This window comes from Hemibagrus wyckioides, linkage group LG05, assembly GCF_019097595.1.
Source record: "Hemibagrus wyckioides isolate EC202008001 linkage group LG05, SWU_Hwy_1.0, whole genome shotgun sequence".
Taxonomy (NCBI): domain Eukaryota; kingdom Metazoa; phylum Chordata; class Actinopteri; order Siluriformes; family Bagridae; genus Hemibagrus; species Hemibagrus wyckioides.
The window spans coordinates 22,212,422-22,236,370 of record NC_080714.1 but is presented as its reverse complement, the minus strand read 5'-3'; the positions used below and the strand labels follow the sequence as shown (position 1 = coordinate 22,236,370).

Below are 23,949 nucleotides of genomic sequence, written 5' to 3'. Positions count from 1 at the left end.
CCCTTCCTAAACCTGAGCTTTGACTGATAAAGTCTTTTCATTGTCGTCTGTGAAAATGAAGAATATAAATATTGGGTTAGCAGATATTCATGTTTAATCATTTTAGACAAGTGGATCCTGGACTTCCTGACTGAGAGACCTCAGTCAGCCGGGTGGGGAACAGCATCACCAGCACCACCACACTGAGCACTGTGTGCTCAGCCCACTGCGGTTCACTCTGCTGACTCACAACTGTGCAGCAATGCACAGCTCGAACCACATCATTAAGTTTGCCGATGACACGACCGTGGTGGGTCTCAAGCACCACAAGTCAGCCTACCGAGAGGAGGTGCAACAGCTAACAGCCGGGTGTAAAGCCAGCAATTACTTGTTGACTTTAGGAGAGCACATAGTGGCCAGTCTTCGCTGTTCGTTGACGGATGCTCTGTAGAGATCGTCAAGAGCACCAAATTCCTTGGTGTTCACTGGGTGGAGAACTGCACCTGGTCACTCAACACCAGCTCCATAACTAAGAAAGCCCAGCAGTGTCTCTACTTCCTGCAGAGGCTAAGGAAAGCCCATCTCCCTCCCTCCCCCCATCCTGACCATGTTCTACAGAGGGACCATCAAGTGCGTCCTGAGCGGCTGCATCACTGCCTGGTTTGGGAATTGCACTGTCTCGGATCGTAAGACCCTGCAGTGGATAGTGAGGACAGCCTCTCTCTCTTAGGTTACAACTTTTGTTATTGGAAAAATACAGAGATCCGGACCTTGGGGACCTCAATGGTACAGCCCTGTTCGTAATTCAGCACGTTCTCAGTTGAATTGAATTGAGAGCTCAATTGAATATTGCACCAATTTTATTATTGGCTGTTATGTGGTGTGGGGCCAGAGTGGGCCAAGCTTCTGATTTGGTGGAGCTCATCCTCCACTAGCCAACACAAAAACACAACCTTTTAACATTGACATTAACATGGTATCTCAATGCTATGTAAGCATAAACCACATGATCAATAGCTAATGTAATTAACACTTGGATGAATAATTCACCTTCGTGATGAATTAAAATGGAGACTGTGAGCCAGGCCTTCTTGTCCAACATCAGTGCCTGACCCCACAAATACACTTTTAGAGGAATGGTCAAAAATTCCCATAAACACACACTGTTATGGCTGCAAAGGGTAGAACAACTCCATATTACATTCACATACATTTAAAGATCGATTGATCTATCGATCTATCTATCCTGTATATCTTGAGTGACAGATGTCTTGCCAATCAGTGGTAAGAATTTCATTCACAAACTATACCTACCTTTTCTGGTTTGTCTGAATTATCATTGTGTTTTTGGATTTGTTATTTTGTTTTACACTTCTGTGGACTGCATATGTGTTTGAAATGTCTGATTATGTGTGATGCACTGCAATAAATCTGGCCTTCCACTTAGTCTCTATCCTACAACCCTGAACAACATAAAGCAGTAACTGAAGATCAATTAATTCCTTTTTCTGCCATTTCATAACTTTTATAGTAACTTCTTAGTTATTTAGCTAGGTAATACATTCTGCTACTTAAAGACTCAATTCAATTAATAAAGTATTACCATATCATACCTATTATACACATAGGACAACAATCTCCAGCTTCTGATATTCACTTTGCCCACATTTAGCTTTATATGTAATGGCAGTACAGATCCCTGTTTGGACAAAGTTTTTTTAAATGTATGCATATACTCTACAAGCAAGTAAAAGTTAGAATAATGCTTTAAGTCCAGACACAATCATTACCTAGATATAGACACATGGAGACCTCTCTGATCAAAATGTATTGATTTTTTACAACACGTGAACTAATGAACATTTTTAAGAACATCTTGTTAAAAACCATACACAATGTTTTTTTTTTTAAATACAGTAAACAAGATCTGAAACTCTTTTGTAGAAAGGTAATGTGATTCAAAAATAGTTGACACAAAACATAAGTTACACGAAATATAGATGTTCTGACAAATGTGTGAACCAGGACCATGGCTTTATTTGACTGAAACACCAATGTGCCTGTTTATCTGACACAAATACACTCACAAACAACCACAGAGAAAGGAGAGGGAGGCTTGTCTAGGTTACTTCTGTTATTTTATTTGGTACAAATTCGTTAATTGTTACAAAAAGAGAGCATAGTGGTGCAGTGCTCAGGTTCAATCCCAAGCTCTGGTTACTGGCTTTAAAGAAATTCGAGAAATGCCACTCTGAAAAGACCATCAAGGACCGATCAGCTGAGATGGCAGCAAACATAGTTCTGTGTATCTTGTACACACTTGACGTGAGATAGTTAATAGATGTAGTAAATAAGACACAAATCACAGGAAATCAAATCATCTATATCTCCAGCACCATCATTTAGCACCATAATAACAGCCTAAACACAGTAAGTTTTGATGTCTGTATGCATTTCAGGGCTAGTGACACATTGTGCAGATAACACTTTGTGATATTTATATCAACAGAGATGCCATTTTGGTATAATTATAAAGTAAGTCATTTATACTCAGTGCTCAGAATAAAGGGCAACTATACTGAGTATAACACAGACCATGAGCAGGTCACACACCCTGGAAGTAGTTTGTTCCATAAGGCTTTCTACACATGAGGAAAGGGATACAGTAAGTGAGGTTTTCTGTGATTACTGCAGACCACAGAATTTATTTGCCATGTTTTTTAAGAATTTAATATACATTATGTTCATATGGTATACATTATGTTCAACGCATATTCAGTATATCTTTAGTGCCCTTTATTATTAACTGTGTGTAATGTGCAGTGAATATAGTAAAAATATATACATTATAATGTATCAGTACATCCTCCTCTTTCCTGAGCTCACATCTCAGAGAGAAGAAATCAGCATCTGATATTTCTGAATGGAAAACTGCACTAAAGACTTTTATCTAAAGTGTCATAATGTTAACACTTTGGCCTTTATTTATTTGATTTGTTTGCTGTGGTTCTGTGTTCACTTATTAATTTAAAGGTTTGAATAAAATGTTAAACAATAGTAATGGTGTATTTTTTTTTTGTAATGAAAAATAATGCATAAAAATAAGGCTTTATGAAAACACTGAATAAAAAATTGCTTACCAACACACAAAACATTAATAATTGCTAAATTAGGCTAAAATAGAAGGCTCCTAGGGACAGTAAATGAAGAGCCATTTTGAAGCCATTTGGGAGCTGTAAGAGCTGGCTGTTCTAAGGGAGCCAAGCAAAAAGACCCGGATCTTTGAAAAGAGCCGGACCTCCCAACACTAACAGGTGTGTCCTTTGTGTTTCGTAAACACTCATGGTGCCTCGCTCAATCTTCTCGTGTTTTTGTTAAGGAGCAGCAGTTGTGGCCTAAAAAGGTACGATGGCTTTCTCCTAACATACTTCTGGTGATTTTGCCCCAAACGTTTTACTTAACAAGTCTACAGAGCTTTTTCAGAAATGCATCTGATTTCGGACAACTGGCTTTCCTTTTTGATGATGCTTCCATGCAGATTATGCCGTATTTGTGTAACAGTCCGGAGGAGAACGCCATTACATTATATCCAGTATGTGTGTGAACTCATTGTCTTGTGGGTCACAAGGTTGTATTTCACAGTCATTTTCAGCTGGAGAAGTCGCATGACCACGGTGATTAAGGGCACACATATCCATTCTAGGACAAGAAGAAAAATGACAGGAAACAAAGATTCGCAAGATTTAAATATTATATCACTTTTTGAAACTTTTATATCATATTATCTAAAATTAAATATTTTACTTTAATTCTAAAATTTTCTGTTTCTTACTGCAATCTACCTAATTCAATTTTCATGAATAGAAATTATTTAGAATATTACATGTAACATTAAACCAATACTTACATGTGTGTTTGTATGAAGGTCCCATTTTCTCAGCAGAATCAGCTGATTTTAAACATAGTTTGGGATACAAAAGGTTTTCAATTTAAAAATTGAACTTTAATTGATTGAATTAATTAATTGACTGAAATTGAAACATTTAAATGAAAAAAAAAACACACCTATATTTAAATTAATATGAAACTTACCTCTGTATGGGCATCTGCTACATCTTATAACAAAAAACAGTGCTCCAGCTACTGCCAATACTGTAGTCAGCACTCCAGCTACGGCTCCAGCTATTAGAGCTACTGGAGGGTTTTTTCCACATTCAACATCCAAAGAATTTGTTCCTTTTTCTATTTCTATAAGTCCACATCTGTCAAAGTGAAGTCAGATATGCCGTGTACATTTTCACATTATAGATGGAAAAGGTGAATATAACGTCATGAATCATTAAAAGTGTTGCATTGGTTTACATAGTTTGCAGAGATGTAAAAGGGCTGCCATCATTTACAGTCTCTCTCAGATAATCTGGTCAGTGAGCTTTTGGGGGGTATAGTAAGATAGAGGTTTTATGATGTCTGATGTTACCAGTAACTGAAACACTTCACCTGTATCTGCATGATTTTATGCACTGTGCTGCTGCCACATGATTAGATGAAGTGCAGATGACTTCTGCATGGTAGGTGAGAAACCTACCACTGCCTGCACCAATGCCCATAAACATATGCAAGAAATAATAAGGAAATAACGCAAGCTCACATGTGAGGTCAGAGTTCTTGTGCGAGAATGGACGTGGTACCACACAAAAAGTGAGACAAATGGTCTGAGCGGGCGTGAGGAACAGCTGGACAGTTCCCTGCCAGGCCCAGAGAGGGCGCTGGCAGGTGAACCTTGGAAGCCTGCTTCTTTGTGTGTCTTTTGTGCTTCGCCCTTCCTATTGTTCTAATCCTGATTGTGTCATCTGTATCCCATAAGCCCTAATGTCTATCCCTAAATAGGGATCCTTGTGTTTGTGTCCTTGTCCATGATTGTTACCTGTACCGTGGTTTCTGTCTGGTTTTTGTTTGTTAAGTTCTATGCCCAAGTTAAGCTCTAGGTTTTGTTCTTGTTTTGTAAACCACACCATGTCTTGTGTAACGGTTGTTTCCCAATGTCGTGTCTTAAATGTAATAAAAGCAGTGCTTTGCTGAATCCTGCGAATGGGTCTCATTCCACCGTGTGCTGGTGTGTGCACACACACCACGGGCACCCGGATTCGAGCCCCGCATAGGGCGGGGGTCCCGGACATTACAACGGGGAACCTGGGGAAGGATTGTGCATTCTGTATAATTGAACAAATGAATAATTTTGCAATGTGCTGCTGCCGATGCGGCTGGTCAAGCAAATGTTTTTGCTTTATTACTGTTTAATGTAATTGTAAAGCTTATTTATGCTGATATAACTATATTTAAGACTTTTTTTTATCTTTTTTTTAACCTATATATTTTTTTATATATAATCCTAACTCTATTAAACTATAATATTGTGCTGCAACCAAAGCCATGCTCTCTGATATTGTGGTCTATAACTCCTCCCCGAACTGACTGCTGCCCTATATCTCACTCTCTCATTGGCTGTAGGTCATTACCGAGGTAGTTTTCAGTCAGAACTCCTTTCACACTGCACAATTTTGAGTCGCCGACAGGTCCAGATATTTAGCATACCAAATATTTCAATATCTCATTGGCGATTATCTCAGATCACATCTTTGTTAATTCACACTGCGCGATTGTCATTCGCGTAGACGAGCCCCGATTTGCCTCCGATTCCAGGCATTTGTCAGCAATTTTGCAAAACTAGTTGGCGACTGAAAATCAGGGCTAAAATTTAGTAGTGGCAATTTTAAAAAATCAAATACATATAATTTTAAGTTGATGCTTAGCAACAAGCCTCTTGGAGAAGAAATACTGTTTATACAATGTTACAATAATTGGAGTTTCTTTGCTGTAGGCCTACTTGTCTTTCAGGTACTGATGCAATGTTCATGTACTCATCAGAATGATCATTTGCTAACTTGGGAAAAATGAACACTTACTTTGAATGTGGTTTACACATTTCAAGGGAGCCGTTGGAGAAGGTGCCATCTGCACATGCTGCACATTCAGTATCTTTTAATGCTGTTCCTGCAAAGACACACTTGCAGCTGGGTCAACCGTAAATAATCCCAGTTCCTCCAAACCAGAAGTTTGAAGATCATAAATGTGCTACTGGAAAAATGTATGAAATAATACAGGTGAATTACACCAACCTTTCTGCTTTATGTATTGGCCAGGGCTGCATTTCCTATGTTCCACAGCATATCTGCAGCTGCCCCTGTATCCATCAGTACAGTAAAATCCCTCCAGGGGCTCACAGACTGTATCTGAAGTCTGTGTACAGGTGGTTTTTACTCTTAATCCTTGTCCTGTAAAAATTAAATAAAGAAATATATATATTTTTAAAAATATTCTATCTAATCACCATACAGAACATATCTAACACCCGTAATAAATATTGTAAATACATACTGCACATAACATTTAACATGAAAGATTTACCAACTTCACACACAGTACAGCTAATGCAGCTTGGAAGTCCATTGGGTTCATCCGTGTAAGTCGAGCCAAAACACTGTATACATGTTGTGCTGATGACTTCAGTGCAATGTCTAAAAACACGACTGCCTAAAAATATATTATCGATGAGATAAACAATCAGATACTTATAGAGACTTAATTGGATTTATCTATTTTAGTGTACGGTAAATGTGTACTCGCCCCCATTTATTAATATATTTCTAGATCATAATTCGATATTAAATCTCATTACCAGATGGACACATGGGGCAGCATTCTCCATTTGTCTCATATTCAGCTTGTGCACAAGCACAAATACACAGTTCAATCTTCAGGAATAGAACTGAAGTGATAATAAAAGCATGATCCAAATTTGAAACCATTCTGATGAGACGTCTCTAAAAGAAAGAAATGAAAAAAAAAATGCACTAATTTTACTTTGTGTACACAAAGGCAAAAGCGCAATGTGACATAGTGTCATATAGTGTCAGTAGCCCTATCTTGTTCAACTTATTGATTAATGACATCTTCTCTCAGATAGACATAGAAATAGGAAGATCGCTATATGCAGATGATAGAGTGCTGTGGAAAAGGGGGCGGAATATAAGGCATGTGGAGAAATGTGTGCAGACTGCTGTCAGCAAGGTAGAAAACTGGGCTAATGAATGGGGTTTCTGTTTTTCAGTGGCAAAAACCCAGGCGATCTGCTTCACAAAAAGCAAAACAAACCCAACAGTGAGCATTAAAATGTACGGGGAAATGTTGGAGCTAGTGCCAGCAGTAAGATTCCTGGGAATGTGGATGGACTCAAAACTGAATTTTAGAGTGCATATTCAGAAACTAGTAGACAAGTGTATGAAAGCAATAAACGTACTGAGATGTTTGGCAGAAGTGGAATGGGGGCAGTTGTCACTCAAAAGAATTTACTGTGCACTGATAAGAACAGCCATAGACTACAGGAGTATGGCGTACAGTTCAGCAGCCAAAACACATCTTGCAAAGGTGGAGGCACTACAATCGCAAGCGCTCAGAATATGCTGCGGAGCAATAAGATCTTCTCCTATAAATGCAATACAGGTTGAAATCTGGGAAATGATTTAGAAAATTTAGAAATTTAAAGCTAAGATTAAGGTACTGGATGAACCATCCAGTTAACAAAGTGGTGAAATACTGCTGGGAATCTGAATATAAAATTAATAAATTAAATAAATAAATATAAATTTAATTTATTATTTATTTATAAATAAATAATAAATTTAAAAAATTATAAATTAATAAGCTTCAGGTGGAATATTAATAAGGAGGCACAGAGTATAGGTTTGGGTAGTATAGATGTTGACTTTGTCAGCAGTACCTCCCTGGCTCTTCACTATGCCTCTCAGACACAGTCATATGGATTAAGGTTTTAATTTTTTTTTTTTTGCTTTTGCATCATTCTGTGTTCCACACTCCAATTCAGTAGATGGCGAAAATGCACCCTTTAAGTCGGTCTGCCAACCACCAATAAACACAAGAAGAAGAAGAAGCAGACGCAGAAGCAGAAGTAGAAGTGATTATGGCTTGATGAGATGGAAGTATTGTTCTCTCATGCTTACCCAGCTGTTCAGAGTACTGATTGGGAAACTTTGGTTTCAGGCCTTGTCAAATGGACTTTTTATGTAACTGATTTCCTTCTGTGGCTGGCTTTATACTTCAATGTGGTCTGGAAGTGTTTGGTCTAAAGACTATGTCTTAAGCTTAAGCTTTTCAATCTACCAAAAAGGAGCAGGTGGAGGTCAGTGGCAGATAGGCCTACACCTCAGCACATGGTGATTGGATCTCAGTTGGATTTTGGTTCTTCATTCTAGGTTTCAACTGGCATTTCTCAATTTCTCTTCATCTCAGCAGCTAGCACAACGGACATCAATCTGCAGGACATTCGGTTCACTATATGGACAATAGGACAGTGGGCAGATAAGGTTTCATTTCTTTCTCTCTTTTCCAAACAGCAGTGTCCAAAATGCATGTATATGACTTGGGTTTTTTTTTTGTGTTGCAGTGGTTTGAGGCTCTGTTTATGCAAGGATTATGTATTAATGTTCTAGCACAAAGATTAATTTATAAATCCGTTCGGTAAGTACCTCTCTCAAATTTGTGTAGTTTGTCCCCTCAGAAGTTGATAGGGTGACCGTTACAACATTTTTCACAGATTTTGTTGTTTTGACTTGATCTGAATACTGCTCACAGGTCCATGACACCTTTAGTTTTAAAGACTTTTCCATTTTAATATAAGCTGCTCATTCACTGAATGCTGTAGTAGAGTATTGTACTTTACTGATGCAGACACGTGACCGTTTAACAGTTCAGTCTAGCTTAGAGATATGCAGGCACACAAACACATGCAATTAGCTGATAGTTAACATGTATATGGTCATGCCAATAAAGCTTGTTGAAATTGGAAGAAGAAAAAGGGCAAAGTAAGCAAGCAGAAATGAACGTCTTGGGAAAGAGCAGTTTATTGTAGAGCTTTTCTAATCATTCCTAGCTACACTGGCCAGTTATGTATATTATTAATTATTATTTATTATTTAAAGGTACATTAAGTTATTTTTGAATGTAATAAAGGGGAAAAAAAAGTTGTATGCCCTTTTTTTTGTTAGTTTTGCAATATAGAGGTGATAAGTGTTTTTAGTGTTTCTTTAACGAATTTGCCAAAAAGTTCTACCTTGGATTTACCCTAATACATGTTATTGTTATCCTTATATATAATATAATTTTAAATATATTTTAGCACTGTTAGTTACTAGTACATTAAATTCTTACCGTTCTGATGCGGTATTTCTTGTGGTTGTATTTAAAGCTGTCGGTGTGGATATATAACACGCGCGAATCACAGAATTGTATGCAAAATGTAAAAAATAACAAAAATAGTAAAAACACGCACTACTAGGAATTCCTGGCTTAATTTACTCGGACGCTTGTTCTTTCTGCTATTTTCGCGCGCAATTTCATTTCTATTCCCGCTTCAGTATTGGTCCAGTACTTCTCAACCGGACAGCCCTTCTCTAGCCAGTCACTGATCCGTCCCTCTTCCGGGTGTTTATGAATCTACCCGACCGCTACATTATCCCACATCTCTCTTTTATTGTATTTTAAAAATAAACAACAGTTGTCCACAGCACAGCACAGCAAACCGAGCTACAGCACCCGCGTTAATTTTTTAACCTGTTGTTATCAATAAAAACAGCGCGTGCAAACGGTTTGGTAGAGCATTAAAACTGCAGTGTCTAGTTGTAAGTCGTAAAACAGAAGAAAGACTCTTTCATATTTCGTATGCTCTGCCTCAGTAACATACGATTTCTTCTCACAAGAATTCACCATCATACGTGTGAAAACGTAGAGGCCCATATCAAAATTTTGTTGCTCAGAAAGATGTTTTTCTAGTCTCATGAGACTGAATTGAGCTCACATTACAAGCTTGACTGTGTCTTTTCTATTTCTCCTAAAGGTGACTTAGGAGAAACAAAGAGACAAAACATAGATGCAACACGAGTCTTACTTAAGAAACATTTGAGAAATCTGAGACCTGAGATCTGATCACGACATAATCAGAACCGCGGTGAAGTTAGTTTGATATTCGGACATTAGACAGACATTCGGAAGCGCTAGTTTAGGGACCGTCGACAAATTTCTGTACGACTGAAATGTGGTACTTGTTACTTAACTGACTACGTTCCCCAGTTATTCTAATTTCTTCTTAAATATACATATGGCATGCGGCAGTGCAAACAGCATTTGTTTATTTATAAATAAAAATGGAATTAATTGATAGTATTAATTATGTATCATGTGAATTAATTTGCTATTATTAATTTATTTTTTAATAAAAAAAAACTTTCTTCAATAGCTTCTAGGTCATGTGACCCTGTGACCCAAATCTAGTACCAAAATGATCTATTTGAACACCTCCACAGGGTACACCTCTTTGTATCCCAAAGAATCTATTCTTTTATTTTTATTTTTAAAAAACACTATTTCTTCAATAGCTTCTAGGTCATGTGACCCTGTGACCCAAAACTAGTACTAAAATGATCTACTTAGACACCTCCACAGGGTACACCTCTTTGTTATTCCAAAAATGTCTTCTGTTATTTTTATTTTTTTTAAAAAAACACTATTTCTTCAATAGCTTCTAGGTCATGTGACCCTGTGACGCAAAACTAGTACTAAAATAATCTACTTGGACACCGCCACAAGGTACACCTCTCCTTATCCCAAAAAATGTCTTCTTTTATTTTTATTCATTTGTTTATTTTATTCATTTGTTTAACTCCTTTCTTATATAAATAAACAAGTCATTTTTTATCACGATAACACACCGTTTTTTATTATTACACAATAGTCTTCTTACCCCATTCACACCTGAGACCTTGTAACACTAACGAGTCACATGACACTGGGGAGGGTAAATGGCTAATTGGGCCCAATTTGGACATTTCCACTTAGGGGTGTACTCACTTTTGTGGCCAACAGTTTAGACATTAATGGCTGTGTGTTGAGTTATTTTGAGGGGACAGCAAATATACACTGTTATACAGGCTGTACACTCACTACTTTACATTGTAGCAGAGTGTCATTTCTTCAGTGTTGTCACATGAAAAGATTTAATAAAATATTTACAAAAATGTGAGGGGTGTACTTACTTTTGTGAGACACAAAAGTATGTGTGTATATATGTATGTGTGTAATATAAGTGTATATATATATATATATATATATATATATATATATATATATATATATATATGTGTGTGTGTGTATGTGTATAACAGGTCCATTGTGGCACTTTGCAGCTTCAAACAGCCAGAAAAAAATATATGGAAATGCTGCTTGTGTGTTTAAGAAGACTATTGTGTAATAACAATAAAAAAAAGTGTGTAATCGTGATAAAATGACTTGTTTATTTATATAAGAAAGGAGTTAAACAAATGAAGAAAATAAACAAATGAATAAAAATCAATGAAGACAATAGGGTTTTTTTTTAAATAAAAAATAAAAGAATAGATTCTTTGGGATACAAAGAGGTGTACCCTGTGGAGGTGTTCAAGTAGATCATTTTGGTACTAGATTTGGGTCACAGGGTCACATGACCTAGAAGCTATTGAAGAAATAGTTGTTGTTGTTTTTTTTATTAAAAAAATAAATTAATAATACATAATTAATACTATCAATTAATTCAATTTTTATTTATAAATAAACAAATGCTGTTTGCAATGCCGCATGCCATATGTATATTTAAGAAGAAATTAGAATAACTGGGGAACGTAGTCAGTTAAGTAACAAGTACCACATTTCAGAAATTTGTCGACGGTCCCTAAACTAGCGCTTCCGAAAGTCTGTCTAATGTCCGAATATCAAACTTCACCGCGGTTCTGATTATGTCGTGATCACGAGAAAACAACTTTTGTTATCTCGAGATCACGAGAAAACAAAAGCAAAAATAATATCACATGGCCTTTCTGGGCTTCCGTAAGCTAACCCTAATTTTGCTTTAATAAATTTGCTTTGATAAAAAAAAGTCATGGTGTTCAATCATTACCACCTACATACACTACCAATTACAAGTTTGAACACATCTAATTCTATGATCTTTCCTGATGTTTATTTCTTTCTACATTGTAAAACAATGCTGAAGGCGGCCGAAATACACAATAATGTCCTTTGAACAGTTGATATTGAGATATGTCTGCTACTGATGCTCTGTAAAGCCGTCATAACGGCTCTAATCTGAGGTGCTGTTAATTGGTGATTTCTGAGGCTGGTAACTCTAAATGAACTTCTCCTCTGCAGCAGAGGTAAGTTTTGGTCTTGCTTTACTGGGATGGTCTTCATGTGAGCCAGTTTCATCATGGTGCTTGATGGGTTTTGGAAATGCATTTGACAATACTGTTCTTGCAAGAACTATTCCAGAACACCTGACCTTCGTGTCTTAAAATAACAACTGACTCTTGTTTTTTGCTGTCATATTACATAAATCCATGTGTGTTATTTCATAGTTTTGAAATCTCCAGCATTGTTCTAGAATGTAGAAAATAAATCCCTAAACAAAAAACACTGAATTAGAAGGTGTGTCCAAACTGGTACTGTATTTATACATTTTATTTGTATGTAAAATTTAATACATAGTTGATTCATTTAACACATGGTTGACTTCATAAGTACGTTCTTTTTGCAAGCAGAAAGTTCTAATTGCACATTGGGGAAAGAAAAAAATAATATACAAAAAGGTAATGATCTTGGACCAATATTTGAGACCAAGTTGAGAACTTAATTCCCAAATAATGAGCCACATTTGAGACCATTTAAAGTTCTCAGGTATTTCTCAAAGAGAAACATTCTCAGGAGAAACATTTGAGAAGATGGAGAAAATGCCTAAAATCTCATTCAAGTCTTAAATACTGCTCATTTCTGTCTAGGAGACAAAGAAGAGGTTAAGGTGAGATCTCATCTTTCCTTTGCTATGAGGGAGAGCACGTCCTGTGGTCATCATAATGGCTATTTTCTTTAGTATGAATATAATGTTAGCTCGCAGCAGTGAAGGATTTTCTTGTGTATGTGAATAAATCTGTCGTTATCTTAATTATGTTGTGTATGACTAGTTACACTTTAGTTAGTTGAGTAAGCTAAAGTAATCAGCAGGGGCGTTTCTAGGATTTGTAAACATCTGGGGCTGAGCCCGAAACATCAGGGGCTAATTAGGGAGAGGGGGTAAGCAAGAATAACACGTTTTATAAGAGCATTTTTATGTAATATTGTTTAATAATAAACACAAATGAACACAAACAGTATGCAACTTTAGAAAATTTCATTCAGTCTTTTTTCTGATTCCTCCCATCGTTTCAGAATCTTGCTACTAAAAAAGGAGTTCATTAAATTCATTACATTTTCTCCCTCACACTTATGCCATGCAATATTATCTCTTTTACAGCTTGGGTGTGAATCAGTGTAGCGTAGATCCTTTTATTATTATTATCATTTTACAATAATCTATATTATACTTGCACCTCTTATTTCATTCCTCATTTATGCTGGCACTACTGTATGCAAGTTAGAGGCCTTGATTGTGCAAGGAATCAGTTGTAATTTGTCTAAAGTGGTTCTTAAATGTTCCAGTTGTTTAGTGTTACACAAATACAGAATGATCTGTAGAATTGTTAATTAAAAAAAACGCTTTGGCCGAAATCACCAAAAGTATGTTAGGAGTTAAAACGAGCAGTTTAGTAAGCCACCCTACCCTACTAACATTTCTACTCTGCCCCTCTAAAAATTCTGCGATTCTCCATAAACTGTACACAGATTGGTGATCGCCTCAGTCCCCTTTACATTTCATATGAAAACAGCGGCAGACTTTGGCTCTTCCCCGTCTTTCAGTGCGTTCTTCAATCCGCAGACCGCGGCGTTTTAGAGCGAGGATCAGAGGACAAGTGTGTGTGTGTGTGTATGTGTGCATGTGTGTGTGATCAGGAAGATCTTTGGCTTCAAATTCAAATTTTATTCGTCACATACAAAATCATACACAGTACGACATGCAGTGAAGTGCTTGTTACCGGGGCGGACTTAACCAATAAGCGAGGTAAGCAGCCGCTTAGGACCCCGGGGAATTAGGGGGCCCCGACCAGTACCAAGAAGCCTGTATATATCATATAGTACTTATTCATTTTCTTTCATATATTGTATGGTCTGTCCATAACCATTAAGATTTTAACTTTATTATTACATCTTTGGGGCAGCACGGTGGCTTAGTGGTTAGCACTGTTGCCTCATAGCAAGAAGGTCCTGGGCCCGAATCCCGGGGTCGAACTGGGGCCTTTCTGTGTGGAGTTTGCATGTTCTCCCTGTGCCTGCGTGGGTTTACTCCGGGTACTCCGGTTTCCTCCCACAGTCCAAAGACATGTACATTAGGTTGATTGGTAATTCTAAATTGTCCATAGGAGTGAGTGTGTGTGTGGTTGTTTGTCTATGTGTGGCCCTGCGATGGACTAGCGACCTGTCCAGGGTGTACCCCTGCCTTTTGCCCTATGTGCGCTGGGATAGGCTCCAGCAGACCCCTGTGACCCTAGGAGTGCTAGGAATAAGCGGGTATAGACAATGAATGAACGAATGAATATTACATCTTTTCAAATGCGAGGCCCCCCATGGTTCATGAATAGTGGTACGTTCCTATCGTACTGCACATGCGCGAGGTGTGAGCGGTGCAATGTCACTGTCAGATGAGAGTAGAGCAGAGGAAGACTTAGAGCGCGCGAGAGTGAGAATTTTATACATTTGGAACAAATTTAGAAATAATCAATGAAACGCAGCTACCCCAGTGGAGCTGAAAAAAGGAGGAGAAAAGAGGATATAATAAAGAATGTGGCTAAACTCCCGAAAGTCACAAATTTTTTCTCACAAACTCCCACAGTTAGTGCTGCTTTTTTTACTATTATACCCACATTGAGGGCTGAGTCCCCCTTAAATGAAAATCCTAGAATCGTCCCTTGTCAAACCTATAAACCATATATATATATATATATTCACTATATTGCCAAAAGTATTCACTCACCCATCCAAATAATCAGAATCAGGTGTTCCAATCACTTCCATGGCCACAGGTGTATAAAATCAAGCACCTAGGCATGCAGACTGTTTTTACAAACATTTGTGAGAGAATGGGTCGCTCTCAGGAGCTCAGTGAATTCCAGCGTGGAACTGTGACAGGATGCCACCTGTGCAACAAATCCAGTCATGAAATTTCCTCGCTCCTAAATATTCCACAGTCAACTGTCAGCTGTATTATAAGAACGTGGAAGTGTTTGGGAATGACAGCAACTCAGCCACGAAGTGGTAGGCCACGTAAACTGACGGAGCGGGGTCAGCGGATGCTGAGGCGCATAGTGCGAAGAGGTCGCCAACTTTCTGCAGAGTCAATCGCTACAGACCTCCAAACTTCATGTGGCCTTCAGATTAGCTCAAGAACAGTGCGCAGAGAGCTTCATGGAATGGGTTTCCATGGCCGAGCAGCTGCATCCAAGACATACATCACCAAGTGCAATGCAAAGCGTCAGATGCAGTGGTGTAAAGCACGCCGCCACTGGACTCTAGAGCAGTGGAGACGCGTTCTCTGGAGTGACGAATCGCGTTTCTTCATCTGATGGACGAGTCTGGGTTTGGCGGTTGCCAGGAGAACGGTACTTGTCTGACTGCATTGTGCCAAGTGTAAAGTTTGGTGAAGGGGGGATTATGGTGTGGGGTTGTTTTTCAGGAGCTGGGCTTGGCCCCTTAGTTCCAGTGAAAGGAACTCTGAATGCTTCAGCATACCAAGACATTTAGGACAATTCCATGCTCCCAACTTTGTGGGAACCGTTTGGAGCTGGCCCCTTCCTCTTCCAACATGACTGTGCACCAGTGCACAAAGCAAGGTCCATAAAGACATGGATGACAGAGTCTGGTGTGGATGAACTTGACTGGCCTGCACAGAGTCCTGACCTCAACCCGATAGAACACCTTTGGGATGAATTAGAGCGGAGACTGAGAGCCAGGCCTTCTCGTCCAACATCAGTGTGTGACCTCACAAATGCGCTTCTGGAAGAATGGTCAAAAATTCCCATAAACACACTCCTAAACCTTGTGGACAGCCTTCCCAGAAGAGTTGAAGCTGTTATAGCTGCAAAGGGTGGACCGACGTCATATTGAACCCTATGGATTAGGAATGGGATGTCACTTAAGTTCATATGCGAGTCAAGGCAGGTGAGCGAATACTTTTGGCAATATATATATATATATATATATATATATATATATATAATATATATATATATATTTTTGTGAGTGTGTACTATGTGGTTTTGTTTTTTCTTTCCGGTATTGTAATTGGTCTAGACAGGGGTCAGTCGTGACCCGAGTATACATCGGATAAGCGGTACAGAAAATGAAATGAAAAGGTGTCAGTCGGTTTTAGCCAATAAGGACATTTAAGTTGACCTACCAGGGTGAGACAGAAGGCGGGGGAGAAAAAAAGAGAGAAAGAAGAAACACGAGGACAGCGGGCTGGGAGTTTTGCGGGTTTCTTTGGGCTCGGAGAAAAGAAAAATCAAGCGGTTCGGTTCAGCCGCGGTTCGGTTCAGCTTTGTGAAACCCGTGGGCCAACGAACTTTTCTGCTCTGAAAAATGCACCGAAAGATTTGAGACCTATCACTGTGCTAGGAGTTTGCCGATTGATGCACGTGGATTGGAATTTAGTTTTTTCTCTTGTTGCTGTTTTATTTTTCCAACTAGCGATATTGACGCTAATGAAGGTTTGTATCTAATTGGACTGTGAGTAAGGATAAAATAGTTTATATGGGATTGGGGTGAGCTCCAACACGCGCGCAACGTTATGGTACCATAGACAGGAAAGAAAAAAACCCAGGTATTATTGTTTTTTGTTGTTGTTGTTGTTTGTTTGTGTGTGCACATGGTTGGCTTGATTCAAAACCATGACCGAGACTCTAAGTTTAAAGAATTTTAGTAATAAATGATTTGACGTGTTACTCCATGTACTAGGGCTGCAATTAATCGATTTTCTAATCGAGATTACGATTACAGATACCACGATTAGGTAATAGTTCAAAGCTGCAATTACAAAAAAATCTACTTACATTATTCTGCGTGTTTAAGGGGTGTTTATTGCATGTTACATTGTGAGGGGTGAATAAAAACTTTTAATTTGCCTAATAGTCTGTAGGCGTGTCTTTATCAACGCCCCGATTATCCATTTGCACATGTCTATCTCGTCGTGTTAATTTCGCGAGCATGTGCGCTGATAAAGAAATATAACATAGTTTGCAATGAGTTGCTGAGAAGAATCAAGAATTAGAACCGAAAATACATGACTTTTGACTGACATCTCTGTACACACACACACACACACACACAAATAACACGAGAGTGTGCGCTCGAATATACTCTAGAACCACTCTCGCGATACTTTAATGTCATGCACCTATCTGTTTGGGTCGCTTTCACACCACATGACTGAGCGGGACAGCAATAAATAAAAAAAAAAAAGCAATGTTATTATTCCGATAACAGCCTAACTTTTAATTTTTAATGTTAACACAGATGATAAAAGTCGGCTAACAAATGTATGTTGTGTTAAAAAGGAGGCCCACTGTCTTTGGTTCTGAAAAAAACCACTGACACATAGGACCCTTTGAATATTATTCCAAACCCAAGACGTACAAAAGCCTAAATTTAAATAAGTGTAAAGATAAATCTAAATAAAATATTAACTGTTAAAACACTAAGACATTACAGTCTGAACATCATGACTTTCTATTATTCAACTAATGTAGTATTTAAGTTAAAATACAGACATGACTTAGGTGAACAGTGGACCAGAACTGTTCTGTCTATTGAAAAATTCTCAGCACTATAAATACTAGTATGGTAATTGACCGTTTTACTCAAGTCAAGTCTCGGAGATACTCTCTGATGATTCCACCCTCAAAGAAATAGGATAGAAAAGTCACCAAGATAAAAAAAAAAATGGCATGCAGTTGCTTCAAACAATGGTATAAAGCTATTCAAAAGACCATTTAATGTAAATTGCGATAATCTTAATTAATAATCACAATTACAATTTCAAAGGAATTATGATTCTCGACAATTATGATTTTTGTCATAATCGTGCAGCCCTACCATATACTCTATGTTTGTGTGCTATATTATACCGCTGAGGACCTAATTATCACCATAACATAATGCACAGTAATTTATGCTCACATTAGCAGGCTAGCTGTCGATATAACGTGAACCAAGCATAGACAAACTAGCTAATTATAGTGTTCCTTAAGTTATAATAATCTCGTAGATTTTTTTCTCTAAACACAGAATTAGACCAGTGCAGTGGAACTTTGGTTCTCATGTCATGGACAGTTGTCTACTCGTTGTCCTTGACACTGTAGTCTTACTTCAAGCAAAGTTGATTACTCTGACGTTTCGGTTTCTTGTTTTCCATAAAAACATCTTTCTGTTCAGGAAGGGGAAATTGCATAACACTGTGCAAAACACTTTGTGACTGTGTGGTATTTAAGATAAGCGACTTAACACTGTGCAAACACAATGTTATTCAGAATTTCACTTACATTTACCACAATAATCTCTCTTACTTTGTAATATTTAGTTTAATTTAGCATAACATTAATGTAGCTCCGGCTCTGCTGGTGAATAATATTCTTCTCAGTAGTTCTTAGTAAAACCATGGACTGGCTCAAATAAAGCATTAGAAATATACATATTTGCATAAAAATGATAAATTATATAATTATTCATGATATCATTAAAAAAATATATATAGTAAAAATATATATAGTATGTACTGTTGTGTATATATATTTATATTATACTGCACCTTACAAACAGTTACACAACATATAACAATAATAATACATGAAAGATGTATTCAAGTATTGAACATGATAATGTATACAACAAACAGTGGTAAAGGTAGTAATATGTGCAAAGTAAACAACATGGATAAGAAGGTGATGTTTCTTTTAAAACTGGTGCCAAGATTGTAAGGCACTATTGTGATATACAACCAAATATTAAGTGCTATTTACTTTATCTGTTCCTATACTTCTGCTCACCTAAACATTGGGTGGTCTGATACAAAAGGGTATAGCTTTTATGCTGTTCAACACATTTAGATTGTAATACAAAAGCTGAAACTTAACCGCTCGTCTTATATCCATCTTTTTGATCTCAGACCATGTCTGTCTTTCGTACATAGCACAAACAAATAAATTGTTATTCAGTATTCACTATCAATCTCTCAAAGATTTCCTGTTTGTTCCACTTCCTTTATTATGCCCACTAATTTTGATAAACCTCAAATGATTGGAATCATAAGATTGTCTCACTTAAGGTTAAAATTGTGAAAGTGCTGCATATTGAAAAAACTTCAGAAAACCACACTTATGCTCATTTCATTGGATTTGTATGATAATGCTTCCTAAGTAGATATAGTTACATACTCTAAGCCTATCAGAGCATTTGTCATTGACAAATGTTTACAGGTTTTATGTTTTATTGTTGTTTGATCTTATTAATAATAAATATCTGATTCTACATATCTCCCACACACACATAAATATTTACACATCTTTCAAGTGTCAGGGGATTGTTTGAACTTCCAGCAGGCTACTGCATGCTTTACAGCCCTCAGACTCTCTCCCGTGTATGGTGATAGACTGTAAATTAAATAAGCATAGGCTTGGTTCAAATCGAAATCAAAACCAAAAATCAACAGTATTTGCAAGAATAACCTTTATGTGACTGAGACAGGTCAAAACCCTTGCTCTCTGTCTCCACCTGATGAAAACCTGAATATTTTTCAAATAGGATTCAAATCACATTATTCAGGATCACTACTACAAACATCCTCGTCTTCCCTTTTTTTTAATCTTATTGTTTGTCCCGCACAATGGCAGGGTCTGCTGTTTTGTAGCAGATCATTTGATCTGCATGATTTGGCACTGAGAGTTAACTTTTTAGTGGCTGGGTTGGCACCCTGCCTGGGAATTGAACCTGGGCCATGGCAATGAGAGTGCAGGATCCTGCCACTGGACCACCAGGGGGACATACAGCCTTGTCTTCCCTGAGCTCACATATTCACATTACACCATATATATGATCTTATGATCTCATGCTCCTGTGGGACACAACAGTGTTTTTCAGTCACTTTCAACTAGAGAAGCCACAGGACTAGTGTGATTAAAGCCATACATACCTATTAAGAAGAAAACCTAAAATGGTTAAATAATAATAACTAAATAAATTAATAAATAGTATTAATGATAATAATCATCATCATCAAGTATTAGGTATTTTAAACATACTACAGACATATTATACTATCAGTAGCTCTAGGAAAAGAGTAAACCTAACATACTGACCCAAGAAGAGAAGATGATGAAACATCTACCCTACACTCAAGATTACATTCATGTTTTGGGAGGAAAATATCACAAATTATTAAAATATACTAGAAATTACAGATGTTCTTTAAACTGCTGATAGTCATTGTCTTTAAAAAAAAAATAAAAAAAGATTAATACAAACACTGTCATAGTTCCTTCTTCTTTGTGTTTGCCCATTATTAATCAAGTTTTCTCCCCACTTAAGGATGTACTGTATGTATGTATGTATGTATGTATGTATGTATGTATAATTAGACTAAAAAACTAAATAAAAAGACTCCTCCATCTTAGCCATAGATTTAGACAAAGTTATATCTTTTATCTTACTGGATAGCAACAGTTGCTTATATTTTATTTAGAAAACATGACATTTTTTACTTTGATACTTAACAACAAACCATTTGGAGGAATCTTTTAGAAGGAAGACTACATTCAACCCACATTTATTACAATGTTTTGGAGTTTCTTTGCTTTTTTGCATTGTTCCCAGTTACTGACACAATGTAAATCATCCAAGCTCCTGCAACCCAGTGATTTACAGATTGCTAAAGAGCTACTGGAAAAGTTTATGGTATAATAGAAATGCATAACACCAGCCTTTCTGTTTTATGTATTGTCTAGGGCTGCATGTTCTGTGTTCCACAGCATATCTGCAGCTGCGCCTATATCCATCAGTACGGTAAAATCCCTCCAGTGGCTCACAAACAGTATCTGAAATCTATGTACAGGAGGTTTTTACTCTTAATAACTGTTCTGTAAAACAACAACAATAATAATTGAGTAATAACACCATACAGAACATCTAATACCCTTAATCAATATTGTATTACATGAATATAGATTTGCTGCAAAGGAAAGACTTACTAGTATTGCACACTGTACAGCTAATGCAGCTTGGAAGGCCCCTGGGGTCATCCATGTAAGATGAGCAAACACACTGTATACATGTGCTGGTGACTTCAGTGCAATGTCTAAAAACATGGCTTCCTAAAGATATATTAAAGATGAGGTGAACAATCGGTTACTCTCAAGGAGGCTCACATTTAGTGTACAGTAAATGTGTACTCTAAATCTCATTACCAGATGGACACATGGGACACCATTCTCCATTTATCTCATATTCAGCTTGTGCACAAGTGCAAATACACAGTTCAATGTTCAGGAATAGAAAAGAATTCATAATAAAAGCATGATTCCAAATGGAAACCATTCTGAAAATGCTAATGAGACAGAAACAAAAGAGATGAGAAGAAAGGAATATTTTATCCAAAAAAATGCATGGCCTGCCACACTTCAGTGTTCAGTTCAAGTGATTCACACTTGGTGGTCTGACTCTTACAGATTTGCTGATGCAGCTCATGAATTATTTTACAGCTGCATTAGACTTTCTGAATGTTTGTCAAGCACTTGTTGGAGAAAATTCTGTAAAAAGAAAAGCAGAAATTTTAAGATACAAACATAAACCTTTTGGATTTCAGTTTGCACACACCTGGATCACCTTCAGAGAAATAGAGTGCCTTCATGACATCTTCACTTTACAAATTATTTATTTGGTTCTGACTGTTCACCTGACATACAAAACCATATATTCATGTTTGTTGTTTCGGATTTTTGCCCGAATCTTATACTACAGATACTATGTTTTGTATAATGTGCTCTTCTTGACCTTTGCTGAGTGATTTGGGTTTGTTTCTTTTGCCAGCTGGTTTAAATAAAAACACTGTGTGCATTTTCCATCCTTTGCCGTCTGACCAAGCTCTATACTTTTTACTTTGCTGATTTCTTAAAGATATTTTAGTGAACTCTATAGGAAAGTTTCTTCTTTTTGAGATTTCACAGCTGTGCTAGATGTGGTTAACTCAGTTGCTGACATGTTCACTTAGTTCTCAACTCATTTATTTAAAATAACTAGCTTTTTTGCAAAAACTGCAAAATTCAGCAAAAGCTGTTCCTCTTGCATTTTTATTTTTATATTCCTATATAAAAGTCCTATATTTTTATATTCCTATCTAAAAGTCATGGAAAACAGCTGTTTATAGTACTGCTTTAGAATTTACCTTATCCATCAACACATTCACAAATCCTAGCTGCACTGGCTAGTGAAGTGTTTTACTGTATTCATTATTTGTATTAATTAAAATGAAAATTAAGTTATTTTTATATTTAAGTAAAAGGGAAAAATAGTATCACATGCCTTTTATGCTTTGCTTGATATAGGTCTTCTGTATTTAAGTCATTTTAATGGTGCTTTAAAGAACTTGCCAAAAACATTTTACCTGCGATTTACCTGCCATCATCCTATGAAAGACATGTTATTGTAATGTTTATAAATATAATGTTTTAGCACCTTCAGTTACTAGTAAATGAGGTTCTTATTGAGAATTCACAGATGAAAAGGTCAAAGTCAAAGTCAAAGAAGCTTTATTGTCACTTCAACCATATATAGCTGATGCAGTACACAGTAATGGAATGAAACAACATTCCTCCTAGACCAAAGGTGCTACACATAACAAAGACAAAGTACAGGTGATGCAGACAGACATAGAGCTAAACATAGAGATAAAGCTAAACTATACTTAAGGTGCGATCTTTAGTAAAACTAGACATACAACAGAAGTGCACAGGATGACAAGACAAGACAGTGCAGACAAACACCATATAGACCAACTCTGTGCAAATAGAGAATAATGTTGACAGTGAGTGCAAACATTAAAGTTAACATGTAAACAGTATCAATATAAAATGTAAAGTGTAATGTAAAGTGACATGCATGCAAACAGGACAATTTGTGTGTGTGTGTGTCTGTGTCCAGCAAAGTTCAGTTTCTGTTGGGAACACAGTTCTCAGTTTTTGTGTGTGTGTGTCCGTGTCCAGCTCAGTTCAGTTCTCTGTTGAGATACCTGATTGCCTGAGGGAAGAAGCTGTTCAACAGTCTGGTTGTGCGGGTCCGAATGCATCGGTACCTCTTTCCGGATGGCAGAAGGGGTGTGGGATCAGCCACAATGCTGTTAGCTTTGCGGATGCAGCGTGTGGAGTAAATGTCTATAATAGAGGGAAGAGAGACTACAATGATCTTCTCAGCAGTCCTCACTATCCGCTGCAGGGTCTCGCAATCCGAGATGGTGCAATTCCCAAACCAGACAGTGATGCAGCTGCTCAGGATGCTCTCGATGGTCCCTCTGTAGAAGGTGGTCAGGATGGGAGGTGGAAGATGAGCCTTCCTCAGCCTTCGCAGGAAGTAGAGACGCTGCTGGGCTTTCTTGGTGATGGAGCTAATGTTTAGTGACCAGGTGAGGTCCTCCGCCAGGTGAAATCCAGGATCCAGTTGCAGAGGGAGGTGTTGATGCCCAGCAGACTCAGCTTCTCGATCAGGTGCTGAGGAATGATCATATGATCGAATGCTGAACTGAAGTCAATGAACAGCATTCGTAGGTAAGTGTCTTCATTGTCCAGGTGTGTGAGGGCCAGATGGAGGGTTGTGGTGATGGCATTGTCTGTGGAGCGATTT

General features: G+C 37.5%; 2 protein-coding genes across 3 annotated transcripts; both read right to left on the bottom strand.

The window, feature by feature from the left end:
- Positions 1–2,080: 2,080 nt before the first annotated feature.
- Positions 2,081–10,075, bottom strand: LOC131353019 (tumor necrosis factor receptor superfamily member 14-like). Of its 2 annotated transcripts, XM_058389684.1 has the most exons (8): positions 9,265–10,075; positions 6,716–6,860; positions 6,445–6,570; positions 6,156–6,311; positions 5,943–6,030; positions 4,072–4,241; positions 3,887–3,928; positions 2,081–3,678 (listed from the first exon to the last, which is right to left on the bottom strand). In XM_058389684.1, coding segments are annotated over exons 2-8 (714 nt in total). In that variant the 5' UTR covers positions 6,846–6,860; positions 9,265–10,075; the 3' UTR covers positions 2,081–3,676. The 2 variants fall into 2 exon arrangements, with proteins under 2 accessions (XP_058245667.1, XP_058245668.1); XM_058389685.1 differs by lacking the exon at positions 6,445–6,570 and having other exon boundaries at positions 9,265–10,073.
- Positions 10,076–19,033: 8,958 nt separating this feature from the next.
- LOC131353023 (tumor necrosis factor receptor superfamily member 14-like) lies at positions 19,034–22,705 on the bottom strand. Its single transcript, XM_058389695.1, has 2 exons — positions 21,522–22,705; positions 19,034–21,428 (listed from the first exon to the last, which is right to left on the bottom strand). Exons 1-2 carry the CDS (start codon positions 21,649–21,651, stop codon positions 21,268–21,270), a joined length of 291 nt encoding a protein of 96 aa, XP_058245678.1. The 5' UTR covers positions 21,652–22,705; the 3' UTR covers positions 19,034–21,267.
- Between the last annotated feature and the right edge of the window lie 1,244 nt (positions 22,706–23,949).